General features: G+C 45.9%; 1 protein-coding gene across 1 annotated transcript in view; it reads right to left on the bottom strand.

The window, feature by feature from the left end:
• ANOS1 (anosmin 1) overlaps positions 1–12,470 on the bottom strand; it is a 195,427-nt gene extending 182,957 nt beyond the window's left edge. The window contains exon 1 of the mRNA XM_010336194.3: positions 12,085–12,470. Coding sequence (XP_010334496.2) covers positions 12,085–12,291 — 207 coding nt within the window. The 5' untranslated portion in view covers positions 12,292–12,470. The remainder of the gene's footprint in view (positions 1–12,084) is intronic.
• Between the last annotated feature and the right edge of the window lie 327 nt (positions 12,471–12,797).

The raw sequence follows: 12,797 nt of genomic DNA on the forward strand, positions 1-12,797 counted from the left end.
CTGGTGTCGAACTCCTGACCTCAGGTGATCTGCCTGCCTCAGCCTCCCAAAGTGCTGGGATTACAGGTATGAGCTACCACGCCCAGCCCATTATGTGACTTTTTAAATGGTGACAACTTATCTGCTTTATCTTTACTAGAATGAGCATAATGTGAAACACAAAATTACGTATTTTTGAGCTCACTAACAAAATATTTTCTGAAGTTGGCATGATATTAGTAACTTGAAGAGCAAAAAAAAAACTTATGAAATAAAAATGTTATAATTTAAAACAAAAGGGTAAACAGAATGTGAATTAAGAGCCTTGATTAGTTGCTGGATTCTTTTCAAGCTTTTTGACAGGGTATTGTTTCTCAGACTCCTGTAAGGAGAGGTTTTAAAGCTTTGGGGATTAAAAACCCCAGTAAGTTCACATCTTTACCACCTTGTTTTCATGTGCAGCCTTGAGAATTTTCTAAATTTTTTCTTTGAAAGATTTCCTCATTGCCTAACTTTTATATTTTACAGAGATGCCGGAAAGAATTATAAAGTGCACACACACACATACACACACACACACACACACACACACACACACACTCAAATCCCAAAGAAAGGCAGTGAAGCAAGCATGTCAGTCAGGCACACTGAGCTCATGGAAATGGCTGTCACATACATGCAAGCTATAATTACCACCCACAATGACTCCATACATGTCCCACCATCGTACACAACAGCAACACAGCCAAGAATGAGGACACTGCGACTTTCGTTATTTGCAGGCAGCAAACATCCCCTGTGATGTCCAGGACTCCAGCTGCTTGGAACGCTTCCCCAAGAATCTCGATAAAACTCTGCTATTTCATTACAGGCATAGAAAATTGGATGGGCCTAAACAAACGCAATTGACAAAAAGAAAAAAGATGTCCTTCATCTGAAAAATATTAATACCCATGACCATGAGTTAAATTACTATATGTAAGGATTTAAAATATGATTCATGGGTATAACAATTTCTTTCTTCGTGTCAACATCTTGCAGCAATGTTATTAAATATCTTTCCTTCTCTCCAGTAGAAAGTAATTATCTTGGCCAGGCACGGTGGATCACACCTGCAATCTCAGTACTTTGGGAGGCTGATGCAACAGAATCACTGGAGTCCAGGAGTTTGAAACTAGCCTGATCAACATAGCATGATTCCATCTTTGGAAAAAAAAGATCTTAAAAAAAAATTAGCCAGGTACAGGGGTGTAACACACCTGTAGTCCCAGTTACTCAGGAAGCTGAAGTGGGAAGATTTCTTGAGCCTAGGAGTGCCAAGCTACGGTGAGATATGATCATGCCATGGCACTCTAGCCTAAGTGACAGAGGGAGACCTTGTCTAAACAACAAACAAATAATTTTTAAAGAAAGTAATTGTTTTGAAGGCAAAAAGCACACGTCACATATGCTGGGGCCTCACAATCTAAGATACCTGAAAGACGGTTGTGTTTTGCAGATTTTTATTGTTTAGAAGAAGGAGTTGGGTGAGTACGTGCACCACCACTTGGGATGGTGTTGATGGACTAATATTTTTCAAGCCTTTTTCTACCACACCAGCAACCTTCGATTGTCCTCACCTGTTCAACTGTGGTACAAAACTGCCTCCAGAAGCCAATGGGTCAGTGAGAATTGCTGTCCTAGTCTTCTCTCAACTGAGTGCTTCTGGATCATAATATAGGTGCTTGTTTCCACTCTGTCTTCTTTCACTGTTAACATACTAAGAAGTGGAGTCATTCAGTACAAATATCTAGGAATGCGACAATGAGGGCTTGAGTTTCTGCTATGGAGCCTTGGTTATCTCACTTTCAGGCCTTCAGTTTTCTTATCTGTAAAGGAAAATAACATTCCTGACCTCACAGAACAGTTGTGACAGTCAAATAGATATTTTATGTGAAACAACTGTGTCAACTACAAAACACTGTAAAATGCAATGCTAAATGCCTCTGTCCTGTGGCTCAGGAATTCCGGAGAGCTTCTAACTTTCAGTTGGATCCCACTAATTCAGGTGTGTCAATAAGCCAAGAGATGAACAGCCTCCTTTTCCTCCTTTCTTCCCTTACAGCCTCCTTTTCACTCTTTCTTAGGGGTGCAAACAAGGATCTCCATAGAGATCAACTGAAAAGAATTGAAATTCAACCAGATTAGCAAGAACCAGCAAGACACACACCCCTAAGTCTTGTGGCTTAAATGTGGCATCAGGTTACAATAGGCATGCTCTTAACCTGTCTTGCAGAACAAAGGACTTGAGCTTTGTGGCTATTTATTCCTTCTCTAACAAATTCCCAAAGCCTGGCTGCTAGCTCGGAGGCTTATGCTATATCATGGCCATTTAGGTTATGGTCCCCAGAAGACAGACCACACTGTTGCAAGACTCTCTATTTATACACATGCTGTTCCAAGCTGGAATAACTCAGCTAGCAGTCATGAGACTTTCCCTAAAAAGATAAACACCCTCCTCTGAGATCTCATACAAAAAACTCCATCTATTGGACTGAATGTGTCTGTTTACAAACAAGTTTTAGCCCCAAATAGACCCTAAGTTCCTCAACAGAGGTTTTAGCTGATCTTTGGAATTGTAACAATCCACTGATATTAGCTGAAATAAATGGAACGTATTAAATCAGTACTTTAAAAAATTTTTATTTCTATAGGTTTTTGTGGAGCAGGTGGTATTTGGTTACATAAGTTCTTTAGTGGTGATTTGTGAGATTTTGGTGCACCCATCACCCGACCAGTATACACTGAACCCAGTTTGAAGTCTTTTATCCCTCACCCCCTTCCCACCCTTTTCCCCAGAGTCCCCAAAGTCCACTGTATCACTCTTATGCCTTTGCATCCTCATAGCTTAGCTCCGACTTATGAGTGAGAACATACAATGTTTGGTTTTCCATTCCTGAGTTACTTCACTTACAATATGGTTTTCCAATCCTATCCAGCTTGCTGTGAATGCCATTAGTTCATTCCTTTTTATGGCTTGAGTGGTATTCTATTGTACACACACACACACACACACCTCCCCCCCACACCCACACACACACACACACATACCCCACAGTTTCGTTATCTACTCATTGATTAATGGGCATTTGAGCTGCTTCCACATTTTTGCAATGTAAATTGTGCTGCTATAAACGTGTGTGCAAGTATCTTTTTCGTATAATGACTTCTTTTCTCTGGGTAGATACCCAGTAAGTGGGATTGCTGGATCAAACTGTAGTTCTATTTTTAGTTCTTTAAGGAATCTCCACACCATTTTCCATAGTGGTTGTATTAGTTTACATTCCCACCAGCAGTGTAGAAGTGTTCCTTTTTCACCGCATCCACGCCAACATCTATTATTTTTTGATTTTTTTGATAATGGCCATTCTTGCGGGAGTATGGTAGTATTGCACTGTGGTTTGACAAAGCAAACAAAAACATAAAGTGGGGAAAGTACACCTTATTCAACAAATGGTGCTGGGATAATTGGCAAGTCGCATGTAAGAGAATGAAACTGGATCCTCATCTCTCACCTTATATAAAAATAAGCCCAAGATGGATCAAGGACTTAAATCTGAGACCTGAAACTATAAAAATTCTATAAAAATTCTTAAAAACTATAAAAATTCTAACCTTTGAGACATTGGGTTAGGCAAATATTTCATGACCAAATACCCAAAACCAAATGCACAAAAACAAAGATAAATAGGTGGGACTTAATTAAACTGAAGAGCTTTTGCACAGCAAAAGAACAGTCAGCAGAGTAAAATAATAACCCACAGAGTGGGAGAAAATCTTCACAACCTATACATCCGACAAATAACTAATATCCAGAATCTACAAGGAACTGAAACAAATTAGCAAGAAGAAAAAACAATCAATTCCATCGAAAAGTGGGCTAAGGACATGAATAAACAATCTCAAAAGACGATATACAACTGGCCAACAAACATATGAAAAAAATGCTCAACATCACTAGTGATGAGGGAAATGCAAATAAATCAGTATTTTTTTAAAGAAAAAAATAAATCCAGCACTTATACAAGCAGTGATTTACATGAAAACAATCAAGCAGTGATTTACATGAAAACAATCTACAAATGCTACATTTGTTCCTTTCTGGGCATTCTTTGCATATTTACTAGTAAGGATAACTATTTTTAATCCAACCCTCTTTACCATCAGGGAAAATGTCTCCTCTCACCTCTTTGAAACTATGCATGAATCATATTTTTAAAATATACGAAGGATTGTAGGTATTGGAGGATGTAGCTTTTTGGGGGTGTCGCTCCTCTGGCTGCATGCTGAGTAAATCCAATGTTGGCTAATACCTGATATATTGAGGCTTTCTTGCTTTCTTCCTAGACCTGCCATGGAGTACTGTTTTTAATGATGTCCTCTTACTCCAGCTACTGCCCACCTACCCTACAGCTATTTCAAGCTTGCCGGAACAGTGCATATTTTCACATTTCATTGAATTATCAACAATGAGGGAACATGATGTGCTTACCTACTAGGTCCAAGAATGAAAATCTTTTTACTGAAGTCATCAGGAGCTAGAAACTAAATTCAGGTAACAGAAAATCTTCTGAATCTGTTTCTTTATTTAAAATAATTTTTTAACTTTGTATACTCTCTATTTTTTTAAAGAATAGTAAAAGAAGTCTTAGCTAAGAGTGTAAAAGCTAGGTTATATTTTTACTTCTTTTACCTACTAGCTTGAACGGGTCATTTCTATAAGAATAAAGTTGTTTGATCTGAAAAAAGAAAAGGGTTGAATTGGACCAAGTGTTTCTGAAGGCAGGTGTCTTAGACTAGGTTTCCTAGAAGCAGAGGTTGAAATGTGGTTTCTTGGACATGGGATGTACAAGGTTGGGGAGAGAAGCTCTCAGTACAAGAAGAAAGGAAGAAGCAGGAGAAAGCAGAGATAAGACCTGTGTGGGGATAGGATCTCAGCCAGAGTCCTGCATGAGCCTGATCCCACGTGATGCTTTTGAGCATGAATTGTATTACAGAGCTGATTCCGGAAGGGGGCTGACCTCCTATATTTCCTGAGCAGAGAGCCAATTGCCATGGTCTGCCCACATCAAGAAAGGAGGATGTATGATCTTGCAAGCAAGATGGCGCCCATCGGCCAAAGGTTATTGTCTTACAAGGAAGCAGCTGTAAGCTATTAGCAGCTGATACAGGAGCTGGGGAATGGTGGGGTGAGAGGCAAGAGGTCAGCAACTACATTGACTGGAGAAGGAATTGATGTCTATCACCTCTTTTAAAATCTTTCAGAAACACCCGAAAAATGACACATTTTCCTAAGATGATGGTGCAAAGAGAAGTAAAATGTCATGACTATTCATTTTATCAATCAGCTCTGGTCATGGGGGCAACCTAATGCTAATCTAAAGCTTGAAAGAGTTATGGATATCTTTGATTAATGTAAAGAGGAAAAACTAGGTCATACTTAATAAATGCCATATGTTGATAGACAACCTGCTTTCACAATATGGAGCCCAGGGTAAGTTCAATGGAAAGGTTGAAAGGTATCTGACTTCAGAACCCTGAGGCTCTGTGAGCTTAAATGATGCACAGAAATTATGTTATTCTATACTTTACACAAGGCATTGCAATGAGGCATTTTCTCAGTTTTTTTCTGGTCCTATTTCATAAACAAAAATGCCTTTTGATAATATGGATATGCTTCACTAATTGCTGTCCCAAACCTCCCTTCCCCACAAAATGGTATAAGAGTCAGGTTTCTGGAAAGCAGTACCAAGTAATCCATTGGAATGTCTCCCTTTCTGACTTAATACAAGCAGTGCCCCCTAACACTTTCATAAGTCTCTCTATTTTAACCCTAATATTTTATACTCACTTATTGAAATGTATCTGGTAGGTCAGAATATGAAATGTGGTGAATTTATTTTGAATAAATATGATAACCTCCAAATGTATGATTGCACTTTTTAAGGTAGGAACACTTACACCGAGAATATTACCTTTTTGAGTGTCCAAACACATGCACATGCATAAATAATATCATATATATACAAATATGTATATAGAGATACATATATGTCTGATATATATATATATTTAATATGCTGCATGAAGAAATAAGTTAATAAGTGTATTTTCTATTGTTTTTAAAATGTTCTATTACAGTCACAGTAAGGTAGAGCTTTAAATCATATGCAAAGAGAAATGCCGTATTAAAAACACAAAAAATTGCAATGATTAGCATAAGGTTTCATTTGGGTGAAATTCAGAACATGTTAGAAATGCAGCCAGAGAGCCAGTGACTCAGACCAGGAAACACCAAGACCAAACTGCATCGAGTTGTGTCTCTCCCAGGGGCTCTCTAAATGCCTGGTCATCCTGCAATACAACGGAAAACAGCACAGGGCAAATGGACACATCATAGGCTGGGTATGAGCACCACAAAATCCACTCCTCTGAAATCTGTGAGCCTGGGGCTGATTTGTAGTTTCTAGGGGTTTGATGCACTAATTGTTTGTTTACTTTTCCTTGGAGGAGAGGCTGGTCCTCTAAGTGGAATGATCTCATCACCAGCTTCATTCTCCTTTTTGCCAAAACAAACAGCTCCAATTACTACTAGGAAGAGCCTCTGATCTCTAATCAGCTGCCGAAGGGAGCCTATCAGTGTGGTACTTTAGAGGGTGAATAATGTCCCATTAAGGAATTATTTCTTAACACCAGTAAAATCCTGAAACACTAGGGCCAAGGCTGCCAGCAACCTGCTATTTGTGTTCCAGCAGGATCCCATCCACTTTCTCCCTGGACATTCTGACATCTGGCAAAGACGCAGACACACATACACACCACCTCTCCTTGCTTCATTTGCCCTCTCAAGTGACTACTACTTTTCCTCAAATGCTACTCTATTAAGACTCCGTTGAGAAAACACAGGCAGAGAAAGAGCAGGTTCCAGGCCTACCAATGCTGAGGCTGCCAATGGCAGGTCACAAGTCTGCCCATGCTTAAGGAACTGACTATGCTTAGAGCTCAAGACTCAGCTACACCTGTACAACCATGGGCAGACCCAGGGGAGATCAGAGGAGAGGGAGTGTCCAGGATGAAGCATAAGGCATGCAGTCACTCTCAAGTGCAGCAAGTTACCTATGAAGAGTCAAGGCTTATCTCAGGCACCAGCTTCCTCCTTTCCCTCTCTTTAATCTTCTAGAGAAGTTGAGAACATAAGAGGAGAGATGATTCTCCCCAAGTGAACATATGTCAGCATCATACTCTTTAACATTACAGGTGACCCTATGAGGAACTGCCATACTATAGTAGGCTTAACCTTTCCCAGATGGCTGCATCTTTGACATACAAACAAAGCAAACTAGGTCAGTTTCACAGACATATGACCAGTGCAGTCCACTCTATGCTCACAAGAGGACTTGGGCTTTGGGTATGCTCTGCAATGGCCATACTGAAATTCTTTGAGTTTGAGTTTCGTATTTAAAAGTCAATAGCACACTACAGTACTCTCTGGAGAGTGGACATGTCAGCTCACAACCGATCTTGACTTTCACCGCACCCTCACCTCTCCAGGACAGGCTGTTGCCACCCATTCCCCCATCACCTGGCATCCCAGGCTCCCATCCCATGAGCCCTGCCCACTATGATCCCTGCAGGGGCCTGGGCATGAGTGCAGAGAGGATAGGGGTTGGCCATATGCATGTCCTACAGTGACCATGGTATGGCAGTGTCTGTCCCCATTCGATGCTAGTAGCACTATGGCATGTTTGGTGGGTGATCAGCCCAATTCTGAGACACTGAGGCACATCCACTGAGGAAGTTGCAATACACCTGGGGGCTGCCCATCTACTGGGGGCAGGAGCAGTTGGCCTAGGAAGGGGAGGCACCTGGCTCAACTTCCAGAGGACCTGTGCCAGGCTGGAGTGCAATCCCTGGGTGCAGCAGCAGGCAGAAGAGGGGACCTGGCTAGCATCATGCCTGAGCACATATGTCTGAGCCCAAGGCTCCACGTGCCTGTGAAACCAAAGCCTTGGGGGAACCTTTTCTTCCTCATTCCACCATTTCCAACTCTGACTGGTTGGCCCCTCTGGGCATTTTAGGGCTCCCTCCAGGAATTAAATTGCTCTGATATTTGCATGTAAAGCTGGCATTTCACAACATAAAAAAGAAGAGTTCATGTCATGCTAATAATTAAACTTTTAAATTTTCTTTACTGAGAACAACATGGAATAGGAAATTTAAAACACCATGACAAGTTAAGAGAAGCAAGTCGCAGAAGAAAGGAAAACGTTTTATATCTTAGTTCCTTTAACAAACACTTTTTTTCTTGCTAAGAGGCCCCACATTTTTATTTTGCACTAGGCCCTGAAAATTAAGTAGTCAGTCCTGAAGTAAATTATCCAGCTAACCAACAAAAATTCTAAAAATAGAAACAAAGCCAAAAGATAGAAGCCATTCTCACTGGGAACCCAGCTAAACCATCAATGAACTGTGATAAGCCAACTTTTTCAAGACGTCTGAGTTCTTCCCTAATTCAGTAGCTGTCTCCTAGGAGTGTTGTGGGGATTAAAAGAGGTAGTCCTTGTAAAACACCCGGAAGAATGGCTGCTCCTTACTTATCTTCTGGGTAGTGCTAGCTGCTGGATTACCATCATTCGCATTACCCCAACACGCTTTGCATCTTGATTGCACCTTGCAGGGCCAGTCCTCCCCTACTGGGCACACGAGGGGTTGACATTCAGGAAGGTGGTGTGATGCACCCAAGCTACCCATCTATGAAGCAACAGAGTCTGGGTGCAGGGCAGATCTGCCCAGCCCCAGAGCCCACCTCCCTGTTCCATACCTCACAGGCACATAGCTCCTCTTCACTCTGCTAACAGCACGTATGTATAATATTTGTGATCCTGAAAGAGCTCTGTGCTGAATGCTGGACAAAGCATACTGGAGCCAGATACTGACATTTCAGGAGAGGTGCTAACATGCACTGTTTCTTTTCATGAATGAAGGGCCACATTCAGTAGTGAAATGATAGGATTTTCATACCATCTTCCTTTCTGTATGACATTCTAAGCAATTCCAGGTCAGAGAAATGTTGTATTCCTCAGGTACCGCTGCTCTGCATTCCCAACCCTATGCCTCAGTCCTGAGTCCCTTGTGTTTTCCGGCATGGTTGACAATCACTGTGTGCAGGTGGGGCAGAAGCAGCCTGCAGACCTGGAGGTGCGAGGTGTGCACATCTACAAACCGCTTTTCTGTCTTTTTGCTGCAGGAATGAGCAGTCGAGGAAAGTGGGGACAACTGGAGCACAGACTATGAGACTACAGCTTCCTCTGCAGGCCAACGCCAGCAGGTCACTGCCTACACCATGAGTGCATAGGCTGGGCTCTCCTGAGGCAAGGCCTGACAGCTTTCGTACTTAAAAGTCCACATACCTGGCTGGCATCCAGGCTGGAGGCCAGGCAAGCTTCTCCCATCCTTAAACATGGCCTGAAATAGTGCAAGAGAAGACAGAAACAGGCATCTGCTCCAGAGATTGCTTTATGGGTGGGCTCACTTGCAGGAGTTGGAAGGGTGGGGTGACCATGTAGGAAAGGGATCTTCCTAAGACTTCCTGTAGCCCAACCTTTATAAATAGACTAATAAACACCGCATGCAGTGTCATTAGTTGCCTACAGACTGATTGTTCCACATTCTTTTATTTTATTTATTTATTTTTAAGACAGAGTCTTGCTCTGTCACGCAGGCTGGAGTGCAGTGGTGTGATCTTGGCTCACTGCAACTGACGCCTCCCGGGTTCAAGGATTCTCCTGCCTCAGCCTCCTTAGGAGTACAGGCCTGTGCCACCACGCCAGGCTCATTTTTGTATTTTTTTGTAGAGATAGGGGTTTCATGTTGGCCAGGCTGGTCTCGAACTCCTGACCTCAAATGATCCATCTGCCTTGGCCTCCCAAAGTGCAGGAATTATAGGCATGAGCCACTGCACCCGGCCCATCTTCCTTCTAATTATAAAAAGAAAACAAAAACAAAAACAAAAGGCAAGCAGCCGGGAACAGGGGAGCTTGGGGTTTTATAAGGAAAGTGTGTTGCTGTCTTTTCAGATCTTAAAAAAGCTTAATCCCTGCAATTTAGATAAATCAGATAGGCATTACCAGGTTAGGGTTAAAGCTCCCAGAATGGCTTTGCAATTGATTACAAACACAGCACTTATTAAGTCTTAACTGAGTAATTTGCAGCTTATTTCACCCCCAGCTAATTAAAATGTAATCAGGATTGTCTGGCAATGTGCATTCTGTCAGCAGTTTTTCTTCCAAAGAGAAATCATGCCAAGGAGACCACAAGAAAAGCCTTTCACGGGAACTGGCTTCATCTAAGCTGCTGCTTTAGCCACTGAAACTGTAAAACAAATAAATGACAGCACTGACAATTCAATAATTTTAAAAAAAAGGTACTCTTTCTCCCTGGGAATAGGCTGCTCTGTTTTGTTTTGTTTTCGGTTGTTTCAAACAATAGTGTGGCATCTTCTCAGGAGAGTGACTTTCAGGGTAGGACTCGGAGGGTTGGAAACCAGGTGCCTGGAGACCAGCTCTCTCCTGGCTCTGTCCAGGAGGTCTGGGTAATTTCACCACAGGAGGTGAGCACTGGGTTTTCCATTCCCTGAACACTCAGGAGGACCGCAGAGCGTTTCCATTTGTCTGACACCCACAAGATGCTGCTTCTATGACTTAGAACAAACACAACTGCACACTCGCGAAGGCGCCAGCGTCACCAGCTGGTTCAAGATCATCCCCGAGGGCTAAAGGGAATCACTTCCACACTCCACCCTTATTAATATGGCCTCCTCTGGCAGCTTAATTCCCAGGGCCCCTCGGGGGAACCCTCTTGACCCAGCCGCGGCAGGAGGGGCGCCCAGTTTAAGAGCCAAGTGATAGGCTCCCAGTTCCCGCCCAGCCAAGGATTCCCCCCTCCTCCCAGCCCCCTCCTTTCCTTTTGGTCCCCCCAGAGTTTCCCTGAGAGGCGAAGTTGGGAACTTGGAACAGGTGGGCACCTAGTGATAGAGGCGAGAAGGGTGAGAGAGAAAAATAAGTGAAGGATTTCAGAGCTCGTGCGCTCGTCTGGGCTGGTAGAGGCAGCAGCTACACCCGCGCCCGCTGAGCCCGGAACCTGCTCTGCTGCGCCTACCCGCACCCGGAGCCTCCAGCGGGGGTCTGCGCCACCGGGCCGAGTCCCGGCGACCAGCTGGAGCCAAGCGCCGGGTTCCCGGAGCCTCCCACACACGCGCGCGTACACACACACTACCGTATCGTCAGGCTGAAAGAACCTACGTACGGGGTTTGGGGGACAGTGCACTAGGGACTCGTCCCCGGAGTATCCAAACACGGCCCCGCCAAATCCTCCGTCCCCAGCACTTCTTCCCTGACGCTCTACGCTAACCCAGAACAAGACCTTGAATCTTTGGGGTTCCGAATTGAGGCGCGCACAGCCACCCACACCCCCAACACGCACATACAGGCACCCTGGAAGACGCCTTGGCGCAAGTGCCCTGGCTGGGGCGCCAAGGGTGGGCAGCGAGCTCTGGGCCCGCGGAGGGTGAAAATCCTCGCTCAAAAGAGACAAGTGTCGGCCCGCAGGCACCTGCGGGGCTGGGGCTCGAGGCGAGGTCCCTGGGCGCAGCCAGGCGCGCCTCCTGGACTCCCTCCCAGTGACCCGGAGCGCCTGGAACTTTGCGGGAGTCGTCACCCGCCCGGAGTCTCGCACAGTCAATTCCCGGGAAACCGCCACATTCGGGAACACCCCCTCGGCATCCAAGACTCTCCCTCCCCAGGGAACTCGCCTTTGGTTTCTTGCTGGGAAGGAGGGAGTTGGAGAGAGATGCCTCGGGATTCTTTTTCGTTTCGGGGGCGGGGAAGAGGCTGGAAAGAGAGTTCAAGCACCCTGACTGTAAGATCCACGCCTAGGGGAAGCCGAGATCAGCCTGCGGCGCTGGCCGAGAACTTTGCGCGCCCAGGATCTGAGGAGCGCGCCCTAATGCGCCCCCGCCGCGGCCGCAACCCCAGAAAGAACCCGGGGCAAGCGAGGGCCTCTCCGTACCTGGAAGTGCTGGAAGAAGGCGGAGATGCGAGTGATCTGCAGGCTCAGGCACCTGGAGGCGCAGCGGGCGCGCTGGACGCTCCCGGCCGACAGCGACTCGTCCAGCCGCCGCGCAGCAGCCGCGCCAGGGCCGGCCGCTAGGCAGCCCCCGGAGGCCACCAGCCAGAGGCAGAGGGTCAGGACCACGCCGGGCGCCCCGGGCACCATGGCTGCGGGTTGGGGGCGAGGGTGCCGGGCGCGGGCGAGTCTCCCAGCTCCGCGTCGGAGCCCAACTGCCGGGGACCAGGCAGCCGCAGCGACTCAGCCGGAAAGTTCAATCCTTCAACTCCAGCCAGACCCTCCCTGCCGACCTCCCTCCCAGCTCGCCCTCGAGGGGTGGGGTGAGGGGAACAGGCGGCCGCACCATTGGCTGAAAGGCGTGTGAGTGACAGGGGGGCCGGGCTCAGAGCCCGTGTGCCGGTCTCTGGGGCTGCAGGCCGGGCGCTTCTGGGGAGGGCGACGCTGAGCGGCTCTCAACGCCGCGCGGGTCTCGGCGGGCAGGGATCCCACGCAGGCGCCTCTCCCGTCCACACCAAACGCTTCCTGCCCCTCCCACCTCCCCCCTCCGTCCAGGTAAACGTTAGGTGTGAGCAGGCCCAGGCCTGTCAGGAGGGCTGCTCCCGTCAGCTGGAGGGAAGAGACCTCAGGACCCCCAGGGGCGTCCCACCTGCCTG

The sequence above is a fragment of the Saimiri boliviensis genome, chromosome X (genome assembly GCF_048565385.1).
Source record: "Saimiri boliviensis isolate mSaiBol1 chromosome X, mSaiBol1.pri, whole genome shotgun sequence".
In the NCBI taxonomy this organism is placed as follows: domain Eukaryota; kingdom Metazoa; phylum Chordata; class Mammalia; order Primates; family Cebidae; genus Saimiri; species Saimiri boliviensis.